This window comes from Archocentrus centrarchus, chromosome 13 (assembly GCF_007364275.1).
Source record: "Archocentrus centrarchus isolate MPI-CPG fArcCen1 chromosome 13, fArcCen1, whole genome shotgun sequence".
Taxonomy (NCBI): domain Eukaryota; kingdom Metazoa; phylum Chordata; class Actinopteri; order Cichliformes; family Cichlidae; genus Archocentrus; species Archocentrus centrarchus.
The window spans coordinates 38,586,977-38,602,187 of record NC_044358.1 but is presented as its reverse complement, the minus strand read 5'-3'; the positions used below and the strand labels follow the sequence as shown (position 1 = coordinate 38,602,187).

Genomic DNA, 15,211 nt, shown 5'->3' with positions numbered 1-15,211 from the left:
AGATCACATCATCCTTGCAACATGTTCTTATTCCTGTCGTTTAACCACACGCCGTCATCATTGCAGGGCACAGTGACGCACCTTCAAAAGCATCTTGATCTTAAGTTTTATAAAGGCTCTCCCAGTGACCTCCGCTGCAGCGTTTTGTGCGTCATGTGAGGGAGGGTGTAAAAAAAAAATCTTTATGTCACAGTCTGTGTGACAGAAAAGTTACAAACGCAAACATCTCATCGGTTAACAGTTCCGTGACTTCTCTGAATTCTTACGAGAAATGAGAAAAAGTTCATAATGGTAGAAATATTCAGGAACAACACAAACAAAAACAACAACAAAAATCTTCTTTATTAAAATAACCTGCGATCCGTAGCAGCAGCGTCCCGCCTGTTCGCGCGGAGGATGCTGCTGCTGCTGCTGCTCAGCATCCAGAGGGACACGCTGGAGTGGGGGATTGAGGGGGGAGGAAAGTTGGGAGCCGAGTCTTACCTTATAATCGCCGTGTCGCCCTGTCGGATGGTGATGTTGTCGGTGGCCCTCTGCATATCCACACTCCGGACGGGGAATCCTGTGGGGATAAGACAAAGCAGTCTGAAAAAAGAAGCCTGCAATTGCCTCCAACACGACTTGCGTCCGACTTGCATGTTTAAAAGCACAGGAGCGCGCGCGTTTCTGCAGTTATAAATCCAAAGGTGAAAGGGGTAGGAAAGAATAATCGTAGTTGTCCAGACTTCTGGTAAACGCGGGATGTCTTTAGGTCCAAAGCTGTTCGAAATGGACGGGTGATAAGAGGTTCCAAAAATACTTTTTTTGGTGGGGACGAAAATGCACGGGATCCTCCTGCTATACTCCAGTGACGCACAATGCTCTCCGCGTAAAGAGACGGCACGGCCAGCAGCGGCGATGGAGAGAGGCAAGCTTCTGTTCAGAGTCTGGGAAAATTACCCCCCACCAACACCACCCCCCAACCGCTCTCTCTCTCTCTCTCTCTCTCTCAGATTATCCAGCCGTCTGACTGTGATGCTCCCGTTATTGGTTGTCAGGACAACAGCACCACCTGAGGTCCCTTTCAGTGAGACGCAGCTGAATGAGGACCGAGGAACACGGTGAAATAAGTTTAGCTTTGGTTTTGTTTACTTTTTAAAGATTAAAAAGTGCTATATTCAGAGCAGGGGCAATTATGGATCTTGATTATCTGGACAAGTTTTGGACACAACCAAACAAGGAAACAAACACACAAAACCTCCAATTCTAACTATGTCAACAAAACTTACCTTCCTCGTGGTGAAACCACGCAGAAAGACACTTTCCCTCTGAGGATCACTTAAGTATCATTAGTCTTCAAACAGGCGGTATGCTCATTTATCTACAGCAGGTATCTATTCATCTACAGCATTAGCTCCCATTGCATTTCCATGCTAAGTGGATCAGCACTGGACCATGAGCTCTCGAGTGGATACTTTTTGCGCCTAATTATGATTTAGGCGGAAAACTGTGGAACTTGTCATACACCTGTTGTTTACATTACATATTTCCACTAACATGTTCTATTAAATGGCAGAAAGACATGAAATTATCCTGAAGGACTGGTCTTTTTGGTCTTTTTGGGGTATTGGTATATTTTTTCTTACATGAGAATGAGAGAAAATGACATCTAAGAGCAGAGAGGCTCCACTGACCACTTACAGGATAATGCTCAGCTGTGAATAGCTCAACCAGATGTGATCACCTCTTGTCTAGACTGCCATTGAGTGCCATGATACTGTAGCTTTGCAAATAATTACATCCACTTTCAAGATAAGCAAGGACACAAGTTTTAAAGGTGTGTGGCTCACACTTATGCAGAATGAGCTTCTAATTTCACCACTTGCCAATCAAGCACTGGCTTAATAGGCCATGATCTAATGCTCATTTGACGATGTGCTTAATGAAGTGCAGAGTAACAATTTAGGCAGTGCGTCTAGCATTTTATTTCATTCGGGAAATACATTAATACTAATGTGAATCATTGTCATTCGCCGCACAGCGCGTCCCTTCATTTTTTGTTTGTCTCTGGGGGTATGGTTAATAATTTAGAATCAGTCTTTAATTCTTTAATTGCAGCACTCTAAACTATTCACACTGATACAGGTACAGGGCTTGGTGAGGTCATGACCTGACTGTAGAATAATTACATATGTTGCTAATGTTGCATGTACACCGGCCAGCTTAAAAACACAATCAGACACAATGAGACTTCTGTTTTCCTGCAGCCTCTCTAGCATCTTTAGCCTGATTAGAAAAATAGAAAAAAGCACATGAGCGTACGTGTTATAAGGACCATTGAGGTAATTTATGTCTGCAAATGTATGGAGGTGCTTATCGTAGTGCATTAGTTAAGAAGTGTTAAACTGTTTACAGCCAGGGACACTTGTATAGCTGCTCCCTACCCAGTGCTTAATAAATAGTGCTTCTAGAAGTTTTAGGTATCTTGGTGATTTCGCAGTTTATGAAAGAGCATATGCATTAAGACCACTTTAAAAGGGACTACTGGGTTCTGAAGAGGAGTAAAGAGGCGCTCTGTAAAAGACAGATTTATACAGGGATGACTCCCACATGCCTTTTAGCTATATTTATAACTTATAAATTCTCAAAAGTCTGCCAGTGATCTAAGAGATATTTTATGTGTGTAATAAGTTGGAATCTTGCTTGTGTTGCAGACAGATAGCAGAGTGGAGGCCTGCAAAACAGCAGCTTTAACCAGGTCTCAACAAAAGCCCACTGAAGCCTCACCCTGCCCTGTACTGAAGGGCTCACTAACACTCACACATAGACAAACTGAATGCAGGGAAACAGAGGAGCTATTATTACGCTGGTGCAATGCTCTAGGGTGGCTGGCGTTGTGGTTTGAACAGCAGGAATGGTCATACATTCTCCTTTTGTATACACAAAATAAACTGTACATTATATACTATAAGCTGATACAAGATAAGACACGTAGAACCATGTGACCCATTGTTTGCTGTTTACATTACAAAAGAAAATGAGATTCCTTCAGTTTGCAGATAGTAGACAGTTGAGAGACAACAGAAGAGGGAAAAGTCCTTTTTATTTACTAGTTCATGTTGGCATTGAATATATACATCTTTATCTGTTTATGTTTATCTACAGAGGACACTTTTTAATATTTAGAATACATATATTTGTCCTCCTCAAATAAAACCTTGAAAGAAGCAGGGGGTTACTTAGAGAGTGGGGGGAAAATGCACAGCCAGGCAACACCGCCTCACAGAGAGAAGAGCCTTTTTCTCCAACAATAGGTCTTTTTTCCTCCCAAAATATGAATATGAATTATGAGTTCATACAACCACAGAATGTTTTGTGGTAAACTTAATTAAGCCTGCAACACACAAACACACTCACATACAATGTTGTGATATCAGTAAAAAGCTGCACATCCTCTCATGCTGTCCTCTGGCAGTGCGTGCAACACAAGCAGTCTGATGGGCACGGAGGAGAGAGAGAGAGAGAGAGAAAGGACCCCACCCCCACCCCCACACCCCCCTGAAAACCAAGTCAGCTGGAAGCCTTTTTTTTTTTTTAAACTTCAGAAGTGCTGTTGCCTGAGCTTGTTTTCAGTCAGACTCAATAACAGATGAGGACGATTTCCAATGTGCAGAAAGCTTTGGACATGAACAGAAATCTGTCTCTTAAAATTCATAAAGTTATCTTTGACTTGCTCAGGTAATAAACATAAAAGTGGCCTGATATCAGAAAAAACAAACAAACAAAAAAAAAAAAACTGTCAGCTTGTCACACACTGACTCGCACATCTGGATCCAAGGAAACACAAAGCATGCCGGAGGAGTGAACCACACTTATATGCAATAGACTGAGAATAATCAAATGAAAGCACTACAGAGAATGCCTGAGAACCTGCCTGTATTATATTCTTGTATATTTTGAAAAGTCACCTGTGCTGTATTTGCTTTTCCTTTTCCTTTATTTTTATTTTATTTTTTTGTTAGTTATTTCTATCATTAACAGATGCACAAAGGTACTAACATTTTCATAAAAAATTTCCAGAATTCTCAAATGAGCCCCACACCCACGGTTTATGTAACACATGGCGACATGGGGAGGGGGGGGTTAATATTATGTGTTCTGGAGATGCAGAACCAAGATATAAACATGTCCATCAGCTTAAAACACTGCAGTACTACAACGCAGCATCCAGGAGAAGTATTCAGGACAATGGCAGTGCTAATGCATGATACAGTGAGGGGAAACACATAATTGGCATTTTCTGTGATAAGCAGCACAGCCTGTGACAGATAAATGATCAAACAATGGCAGCATATGGGGAATTAACTTCTTTGAGGTGAAAGCAGCATACGGTATGATCTATTATTCAACTCAGCTGAAAAACATGGCAGCGAGAAACACTCCAGGAAGTGATTTCATTGAAATGTAACTACAAATCATGTCTCTGCTACTTCATATTTGGCGAAGGGGAAGTCATGCTAACGTGATGCCCAGAAAACGTTTCCAACATTTGTAAGCAGCACATCACCCGGCCTTTTGTGTTTTTTTTTTAATTTTTTTAACACAAGGTCTGCATCAAAGGGCAGCCGCTGTAGAGTGATTTTATTAATGCACATTATGAGGTGCTATGACTTTCTCCACATCTCATTAGTCATAACGACTCGGTCAGGGTGACTCTGCACTGCCCCCGATGATCAAAGTAAAAGAACTGACAACAGAAGAAATAAAGATATAGTATACTATAGATGCATAAGTCTGATTTAAAGACAAAAAATCAACTCCAGATATTGAATTTGTATTGTGCTGCTCTTATGATAGTTGATTCAACATTTGAAAAAAAAAAAAAAAAAGAATACATAAATAAATAAAAATAAATGGATAAAGGCAGAGAACTGAGGCTTAGGTCGGTGAGCGGAAAATTACACGGCGCAGAGACCTGCTCTGTTGACTCAGAAACTAAATGACTCCTTCAGTTTGCTCTATTCTACATTGCTCTGCATATTTTTTTTTAACTGTAAAAGCAAAAAAAAAAAAAAAAATAGAATATTTCACAGTTTGATTTTCACAGGAGTAAATATTCATAATAGAGAATAAGAAACACATTGAAATATGATTAACACTGTACACAAACTAGAAAGGACAAGCTAGAATACCTTTTCCTGGGCCAAATGCATTACTAACACTGGTCAACAATGATTACCTGGAGAAAAATACCTGATAGAAGGCATTTCAGGTATGCTGGTTCTAAATTTATAATCAGAATTTCTCTAACATGTCAGGTTCTTGAGTTATGCACATGTCAATATTTAGCTAATGCATTGCTGTACTGGCACTTCTCATGCAAATGTAGAGTGTGCTAAGATTTTCTAATTTTGAAACCGAACAGAATTTAGCAATAATTTGGGTGATTTGGGGGCGCTGAATCCAAATAAGGTCATTAAAATTAAATCAACTAAAGTTTAATTGCCAATATTGAGGATCAACAATGCCAGAAATTTGCAATTTCTTCTAGTGACTGCTTTGATCTGTCAATAAAAACTAAGTTTTAGTGCTACATCAAGTGATGAATAGTGTTTCTGGGGCCGTCCAAAGTGATGCCAAGCTTAAAGCTGGGATCTTTGATGGACCCCAAATCCGTGAGCCTATTAGAGACAAAGATTTCCATCTAAGCTCAGACCCCTTGAACTAAGAGCACGGGAATCATTTGTTCAGGTGGGACAGAATTTCTTAGGCAACCACAAAGCCACAAACTCTGAAGAACTAGTTGACGACGTGCTCCTATCATTCAAACATGGGTTGCAGAATGTCACTGAAGATTCACTTCCTTCACTCTCATCTTGACTTCTTTCCACCCAATTTGGGTGATGTGAGCGATGATACCCAAATTAGTAAAAATCTGTTGTTTTTTTCCTCAGGTAGTTTTTTATTTTGTTGACCAATGTAATAAGTCAAAATAAATAATGATTCCATAACAGATATTTCAGTTTCATGCTGCGTTGAAATGCACAGAATAGAGCATGATACCCAGTTTCAAGAATTGCTTCACTGTCAACTTCACTCAAGCTACAGGAAACACATCCTTCATATTTTATCTGCGTTATTAAATGTTTCTTTTCTCCACACAAACCCAGCCCTAAGCAGTTAAGATTCAACAGAGTGCTGCATTAGAGATGACGGTAAGACTTATTTATTGCGGTTGTGTCTTTTGTATTGTTTTTGAGCAGAACAAATAAAGCCATGGCTGAAGTTCATGACCTGGGGTTTATTGCTACTATTATCAGTCGGGTAATATCTGTAAAAGCTTATTTTTGAAGCCTTTTATGAAATCAAAATCCAATAAGAGAACAGTTCTTCAACATTCATGTGAGCAGTTAAAAAGCTGTGGAGCTATCCTTTTAAATGAGACGACTGTGAAACAATTCAGCGGTTCCGGAGGAGTTTTGTCAAGCTTGGGAAAAGAACTTTGATGATGTTAAAATAAGCAGTGTTAGAGCAGGTTTAGAGGGGTTTTTTTTCTGCCTTGAAAGGATGGGGATGTTAACAATGCAGAAAGGATTTAGAGTAAAGATGCTGTCAAGCTGCATTATGAAAAGTCTGGATTCCAGTGCTTTTCAAGCTTGACCTATACTAAAAACTACAAGCCAGAACACTTCAGCCGCCGCTGCTTTGACTATTCTTTTCTTTAATCTGGGTTTCACATATCTTCCATCATACTGACGGCACACTACTGAAACACTGGTGTACCATGATATTGCCGTAGATTGAAAATAAAGAAGAAGAACACCTGGCTACCTGGAGCCTGTTGTGGAGCCTTGAGTTTGGCTATCATCATCTCGTGTTTCTGAAGCCATGTTTGACCATAGTCAGACTAGAGTGAAGAGCCGGGAGTTATCAGCCAAATTTAGGCCCATAAATAGATGTATTCATCTAAAATCCAAACACTGCTAAGAATGTCTTTTAGTAGAGTGCTGAGCAAGACAAAATGGGATCAGACCCCCACATCCAGTGACAAGTAAACAATGAACAGCACAATCCCAAATTTAAATGTGCTATCATGCTATATAGTAGCTACAATAGCAGCATAATCATAACATTAGTGGCTTATTTTAGCCCGTATTTTGTTTTTGTTTAGTGCATCTTTGGAAAAAAGTCTCGCAACTTAGACACAAAAGACACAATTTGTGCAAAATATGGCTTTTCACGCAGACGGTTAGACTGCTGTTAAACTGTCAAATATCCCACTGACTGCAAAAGGCAGTCTCTTCAGCTAATGGTGTCCGCAGATGGAAGTCACAGTAGGGCGACTCAAAGTGGAGAAGAGAGAGCAAAATGTTAACGCATACTCTAATTGTGCATGAGTGTACAAAAAAAAAAAAAAAAAAAAAAGTTGCAACCAGTCCTGCAGGTAGCTGTGCATGATGTGGGATAATGAGCGATGAGGCTGTGCAAAAGCTGTAACAACCCTGGGTTGCCAATAAGCACACATGGCCACGTGTTTCTGTTAATTTTGCTCATAAACCCAATATGGCTGCCCGGCGGGAACACGTACAATTTGATGTCAAGCAGTGCACCAGCGTAAGGGTCAACAACAAACCTCACAGCAACAAAAGAAAAGTGGAGCAAACATTTCCAGCTCAGCTGTTATTGTCCGGGCCGGCAGCGTGACTGCACGGCGCCAACAACAGCAGCCTCTGTGCCTCAGTCTCCTCTGTGATGGCCACAGAATTATAGCATCCTTCTGCTCTGACAGCACCTTCTACATCTATTTCTTCTTAGTCCTTATCAGTGGATGGTGATTTGAAACATTTTTACACTTTTAAAGAACTTTAAAGAATAAGCAAATGATTCATTAAATATCTGTAAACTTATATTTTCCTATCATGGCATTTTTTTTCTATCTGTTGCTTTGAGCGAGTATTTTTTGGGGTATTTCATGTTTGAATGCTGCACATTTATTTTGGATTAAACCCCTTTACACATGAATTGTGTTCCAAAACATGTTCTTCATCTTTAGAGCCCAAATCAATACTGGCTTTATGAAACCCAAATACCTGACCAGGTTTAACAAGAGAGGAGGATCTATAATGGGATTCTGATTCTTCATCCACCTCCACTGTGCACTAACCTCTGCGTGAAAACAAATGGCATCGTGAGCCATAGAAGATCAATGAGCCAGAGTCTCCATTGCAATGCCTCCTTTTTGTTTCTCAAGCAAAATGCACTCTGTGTCAGTCTACAGTAAGCTGCATTGGCAAAACATGGTCCCCACCAGAAACTTACTCCAGGAGTGTGTATGGGACAAAAAGACTCAGACAATTGATAAAAAGAGAACGAGCTTCTTCTCTTTATAAGAAAAGGTGTATGCATAATTCGCCCTGGCATTCTTATCAAAACCTGAGTCTTGGCAACAAAATGCATGATATGCTGGAAAAGCAATACCCAGAAACATACTCAGCAATATGCTGTATCTCACACACACACACACACACACACACACACACAGAAATGCAGCATAGCGTACCCTGGCCTGAAGCGTCATGCTCTCCATCCCTCTTTCTCTGTGTCAGCAGAAATACAAAATAAGGCAAAACTTTGGCACTAAGCTCGCTGTATTGTGGACAACATGCTTTAAAGAAGTTCTACGTGGGAGAATTACACTTTGGAGATGTCAGCATTAAAAAAAAAAAAAATTCTATCCATTTAATGCAGCTGTTAAAAATGCTAAAAGCACTGACTTTCTACCACATCTAATAAGACAGCGGAAAATTTCTGGCTTATTGACTTGTTGGCCGGAGGAAGGTGACAAATGATCACCAACAGGTTTTATGTCCCCGCTGCTTTAGTCAGATTATCATTTGAGTAATGCGTTCTGCATTACTGCAACAAAACAAACTTCAAAGAACACATTAAGTATCAGGAAGTATCCCAAACGCCACATTTCAGGATCCTTTGCATAAACATGTAACCTTGATAAAGTTTCAGCTGGCCTGTGTGTTGTTATGCCAGTGAGCAGATGTTGAGCAACAGCAGCTCTGATGCTGAGTTCTTTGTGCATATCTGAGAGCTGTTTTATTTGGGAATTGGATATGGATGGCTAGCCAGTGAAGGGGGTTATCCTTGATGCAATATTATTTAAAGTCTACGATGCAGACATTACACTGGTGCATCACCCAGGAATTTCCAGTTTCTTATGATATGATCTATGTCACAGAATGCAAGATCAAACTTTAGGATGCAAAGAAAAAAACACATATTAACAAGATACAGAAACAAACCTTCAGGGTAAGACAGTGCCAAAAGCCCTGAAATGCTAAACAGCTGGAATCCTTTATCCAGCACGAGTAGGAAAAACATGTGTTTCTGTAATTATAGCAGTTGGCCTCTTCACCTCCCAAACACTAACAGAGCGATGTTAAAAGAAGATGTGATCAAACACAGTGGTTTAACATTTGGTCACAACTATTTTAGTTAAATGAGTTGTCAGCAATAGAAACTATAATGAGCATATATTACACAAACATATAATCAAACATAGATTTAAGAAAACACTAAATATTGGAAACCACTGCATTCTGTTTTTCTTTAGATTTTTATATCATCCATAACGTTTTCATAACTGAGTTTTGGATAGTCTCTCCTTCTGCTTGGATGTTGTTATATGTTAGGACTTTTATTTTTTATTTGTATTTTTTTTTGGAGTGAGTCTATTTTCTTTGCATTATATCACAATCAGAAATGCATTTCAGTTGTTTATTAGGTTTTTCCTCTTCGCTTCAAACTTTTCAGCTATATGCGCTTTCTCAAATGTTGTTATACTCCCAAATACACTCAACATATTTCATGGTGGCTCACAAACAGGAAAGGAGGTAAAACCACAGGTATTTCTTCTATGACCATGTAATTTTCCTCCTGTGGATTATATATTTTTTTCTTTGTCATGCAGAAAAAATAAAGTTTATAACAAACATGACCTGACCAGAGTGTAAACTGCGCAGGTATTCCCAACAGACACTATTACCCTGAGCTATAATAAGCAGAAGGGTTAGGTTGCTCGTATTGTTTCTAGCTCATTCACACTAAGCAATAGCCTCTGACTGAGCCGGTTCATTTCATTCAAAGCTACAATACAAAGTGTACTGGTCAGCAAAAACCTCTGAATAGCATTCCAAGTTAGGGCTGGATCCCACATACACATGCAGTATGGATTTATATGAAAGAAAGTGAGCCAAAGCACATTTGCATTAGAACAATACCTCACAGTTGTGTGTGGGGTTTTTTTTTGTGTGTGTGGAATGTTTCATATCCACTTATAGATGTATATCAGAAAAGATTAGCAGTAACTATCTCAGTCTGTTTTTGTTTCATCCCTCCTCTGTTCCAGCTCCACACATGTGCATCAAGTCTGACCTCAGCCTTCAGTACATTATCCATTGCAGGTGATCATGCCCCCCCCCCCCCCCCCCCCCCCCCCCACACACACACACACACACACACACACCCCTTCCACCCCCCTCCCCAATACACCCACACACAGTGAACATCTCTTCAATCTCCTTGCAAAAGAATTGGTCTGAGTTGGCCCCTGAGGGTCGTCCCTTCTCTTGCTATTTAGTTCTATTAGAAAGTTCAGGCACACAGAGACCTTGCTGGAGTGGACTGGTTTAGTTGCAGATGTGATGTTCAAGGTGAAAACCTACTGGGTAACAAGATGAATTCTTAGCAGAGGCACAAGGCTAGATCGAAGAAGCGTGTCCTTGTGAACACAAAGCAATTCGATGTGTCTAGAAAAGCGTAGGTTCATGTAACCGTCCTGTGACCACGCTTCCCTCATTGTGTTGCTTCTTTATACACTTCATCCACTAAAGTATGGGAAGCATTTAAAAAAAAAAAAAAAATGTGGATGACTAATTGCAGCTTTCTAAGTTTCCACATGTCTCTGAGCACTACCTGCATAATCACTGGTATGAAATATGAAATTGTCACATTTATAGATAAAAGTTATTTTTTTCCTGTAGGGAAAGTTTAGACATTATGACAAAAAGCTAGTTTGACTTAAGTGGTAGCGATAATGAAACTGTCCCTTGCAATGCACACCATTTTTTTTTTTTTTAATAATTCATGTCAGTGTTCTCAGACAATTAATACCGGACAGAGATACCTGTCCATATCCCACTGAGGTAACCTTTTGTTTGGCATACACGTAAGCTGTGCAAGCTTATAAATGAGCTCTTAGTGTGATAGAAAATTACTTTAATGTCAAAGATGTGGTGGTAATGAAGGTTTCTCTCTTGATTATTGTCTAATTTAAATGAAATTTCATGAGTTCTTGTTGTAAGTTGTTAGTTTGAACATCTACTGTAAGGAGTACGTTAAACACCTGCCAGACATAAGATCTTACTGCTGTCTTTATTTGGCCTGCATGCTTTGATGGATTATGATTTCTGTGGCAAGATAAAGTATATCTATAGTGTATTTATTTCAGATTAACAACAACTGCTCGGTGCCAAAGATAAACATCTGATGTGAGGATTTTGCCTTTTCTAACACCTCGTTGAAGCAAGCATGTCCTTGCAGCCCTGTTATTTTTGCACCCAGCTGTCACAGCAGAGCAGAACCATTAAAAGCTAAAAGCTTCGGTAAATTGCATGTGATTTGTAGCTGGACAGACTAAGAGTCTGTGCTGCTGAGAAAGATTTGGTCCATAAGCATGTACATAAAACAGCAAAAACACAAACAAAAAACCCTCCCACTCATAAAGACTTAACCGGCAGCTTTACCAAAACAACAAATGCAAAAAAAAAAAAAAAAAAAAAAAAAAAAAGCATGGGCACAAATGCACATGCAGAATTTATTTATTCATATTTTTCTCCCCAAGCAGTCCACTACGCTATTTTTTTAAATTTTTTTTTTTTTTTAATCTCTTCACCACCACTCCTGTTTTACTCCATGCTTTCCTCTCGCTGCCTCACCGTGTCTTACTTCCGGAGATGAATAATGCAGACTCCCTCATTGTTTTGGATGAACACAGCAATTCCCTGGATGAGGTTCTCTCTGAGGACTAGAGAGCCACAGGCCTATCTCCAGGCCCGCCCCTCTAATCTGCATTCTCCCTCTATTCTCTTAATTAGCAGGTTATGGACAAGAAGGCACAGTAATTTCACTCAGCTGTTGCCGATTTCTCATTTTATTCCTCCCCTGTGGCAAACCCTTATCTTCTTTCCCTACATTCTTTCCTCCCCAAGTCATATTTCTTTTATCTTTTCATCTTCATCAATGTCACCATTTTCCCTTCTGAGCTCATCATCTTCTTCATCATCATAATCAGATGTTTTTTGGGCTTATTTTTTTTCTGTGTAGTTTGTAGTGAGAAACGGAGGCAACGGAAAGAGGCTAAAGGGCAGAGTAAATAATTAAAGGAGAAAGAAATGTCACAAGCTACAAAAGTCAATAACGACCCGACATAAAGACCTTGAATGACTCACTGCTTATGAGGTGTTAAGGGGGAAACGGGGATAACAGCCTCCTTTCATACCTAATAATATAGATGAAACTAGAATCTCCCTCTAAACCTGCACTGACAGAAATTAATTTCTCTGTTGCTCTCTCTCTCTCTGTGCGTGTGTGTCTCTCTCTCCCTGGTGAATTACAGGGTAAATGGAATGACAAGCCTGGGCCCTCTGGGTACAATATACCATACAGCACCCAAGGGATCTTCATCACGTCCATATATCAAATGCAAGAAGCTTAAACAGGACTCCCTTGTGCATTTACATATAGGCCTCAGGGAACATTAGGGTAATACTCTCACAGAAACCAATTTACTGTAAAATCATTTTAGCACCCCACACCCCTGTGATCACGTTCAGACTAGATCACTGCATTAAAAAAAACAGCCCCCTCAGAGCCCCTGAACTGACGTAGTTGAAGACTCCGTGTGACAGCAGTGATAAGTTTAGAGATTCTCAGAACACTGTCTTGCAATATTCTGCTTTGCACACCGTGCCAAATATGACAGTAATTTTATATCTGCAAAAAAATAAATGCAAACAAGAGAACATTATTAAAAGTGCCACTCAGACCTTAAATAAAAAAAACAATATACTGCGGGAGATTCATACATGTTTCATGGAATGATTTGCAGAAGGTTACAGTCCCCTCATTACTCTGCACATTATAATCTATTCTGCGGGCATTTAAGTCATGTGATTCATGTAAAGTCATGATTTATTTAGGGAACCTAAATTTTTTATTTTGACACATTTCATAAAATGTCTGGCATGTCAACACAATTTTGTTTTTTCTGCAAAAAAAATGAACGCCGGCTGAAACTGTCGATGCCTGTCATTTGTATTATTAACAGTATGCTAATAGGAACAGTAGGAACACGGATTGAGTTCCTGTTATGCTGTAAGCTTTATGTGATTAAGGACTTATTTAACAGAAAATGACTACTGCTATTCCACCAGGCCCCACTCTTGTTAAAATGATAAACTAACAGCCGTAATAAAAGATCCATATCATCACATGGACCACTGTCAAATCTCTTCCAACAAGCAGGTGTATATTACATTAAGCAGCATTAAATCACATTACATTCTGCTGCTAATTTACTGCCTCTTCTCTCTTTTGGCCTTGGCACAACAGAAAGTGTCATTTATCTCTTCCAAAACATCGGAGCTTCGTTGCAGTTCATAGTCTGTATTATTTTAAAGTTCACACTAAATGAAATATGTCCTGATGTAATGACAAAGCAGTTCCGGTCCTTCCCACAGAGCACAATAATGTAATCATAATTGGTGTACCGCGGTGAACTCTATCCCAAAATCTATTCTGCGCACATCTCATTCAAGTGGAGTCTCTCCAAGAGCTGATGCTTTTGAATATCAAGCCTCTGTGGCCTTGAATGGCCCACTCAGAGCAGCTGTGGTAAACACAAATTCATGCTGGTTACAATGGAACCCAATCAAAAGGATCCAAGAAACGACAATTCCAGAATAATCCACTATTCAATTTTTCAGGCATGGATTTATTAAAATAATAGCCAATCACAGTTGCTATTTTAATAACCAAAATAACTAAAACACAGTTAATGTACAATTGAATTTGATTAGATTCAAAGTGGAGTGTGAACTGAATCCTTTAGTTTTGTTCATGGGAGTCAAATTTGTTTGGCTAGAGAGGAAAGAAATGCTGGTGTGTATTGTACTGTGAATTGGACAGTAATAACTCATCGTGGTTGAGACTTCACACACACTGTGCTTGCAATATATTCATCTGTAGCTGGTGCAACACAATCACTTATACATAAACCAAACCATATTCACACAAATATCCACCACAGTGAAACACATGCCAGTTAGCTGACTCTGTGGCTTGAACAAATCTGAATATCAAATCACCACACTTGATGATTATTTATTTATTTATGTAACCTTTTTGATGACAGGTTTTAATTTCATTTTATTTATTTTTAACTGTATGCTTTGTGTCAAAAAAAAAATCAACTAGAGCACTGAAGGCAGCAGGCTGTTCACTTGTTAGGTTCATATTTTTGCAAATTTATACAGAACACTGTCAGCTCAGCATTCAGCGTGAAAAGCAGAATGTACCAAAGTGAAAATGGTGACGGGAGAAGAGGGACAGGATGTGACAAATTGGTGACCCGACACACACACATAGACTCACGCTGGAAGGAGCCAAGCTTCTGGTTTCCAGCAGAAATACAAAGCAGCATGAAGACATTTTTATTTCTTGCATTTGATATCAGTGGTCACCAGCCCATCAAGACACCTCCCACTGCTCCAGTTGGGGAGTCAGTCCCTGGTGTCTGATTAAGCCACACACACATTCCTGCTGTTTTTGTCTTACAGTAAATACAACTGGCCAAAGTAACACTTCACATGGTTCATTTTTCAATGCACTTTCTCAGCTCAGTATTTGTTACATTATATAACAAATGAGTGAAACATCTTTTACAACAAAAACAAGGATTCAGTGCTGTGAAAAAGTAAGGACACCCTCACTGCTTCCACAGGAATTAAGAGGGTAAGAAGCAGCTAGGTGCTGATAATCAAATGCAGACGTTTTGCATTTTTGCTGGTCTGGAGATTTCAGGTGTGTTTACACAATGCTACAACCTTCCCAAGTTCATAACAGTACAATAAAAAAATAAAAATAAATACTGAACACCGTG

At 39.5% G+C, this 15,211-nt stretch overlaps 1 protein-coding gene across 3 annotated transcripts in view; it reads right to left on the bottom strand.

Annotated features, from left to right (window-relative positions):
* lsamp (limbic system associated membrane protein) overlaps positions 1–15,211 on the bottom strand; it is a 1,252,509-nt gene that overhangs the window by 209,995 nt on the left and 1,027,303 nt on the right. For 2 of the 3 annotated variants that reach the window (XM_030743581.1, XM_030743582.1), the window contains exon 2: positions 484–562. In XM_030743581.1, coding sequence (XP_030599441.1) covers positions 484–562 — 79 coding nt within the window. Of the gene's footprint in view, positions 1–483; positions 954–15,211 lie in introns of those variants that run through there. The other variant, XM_030743580.1, reaches the window with a different exon arrangement.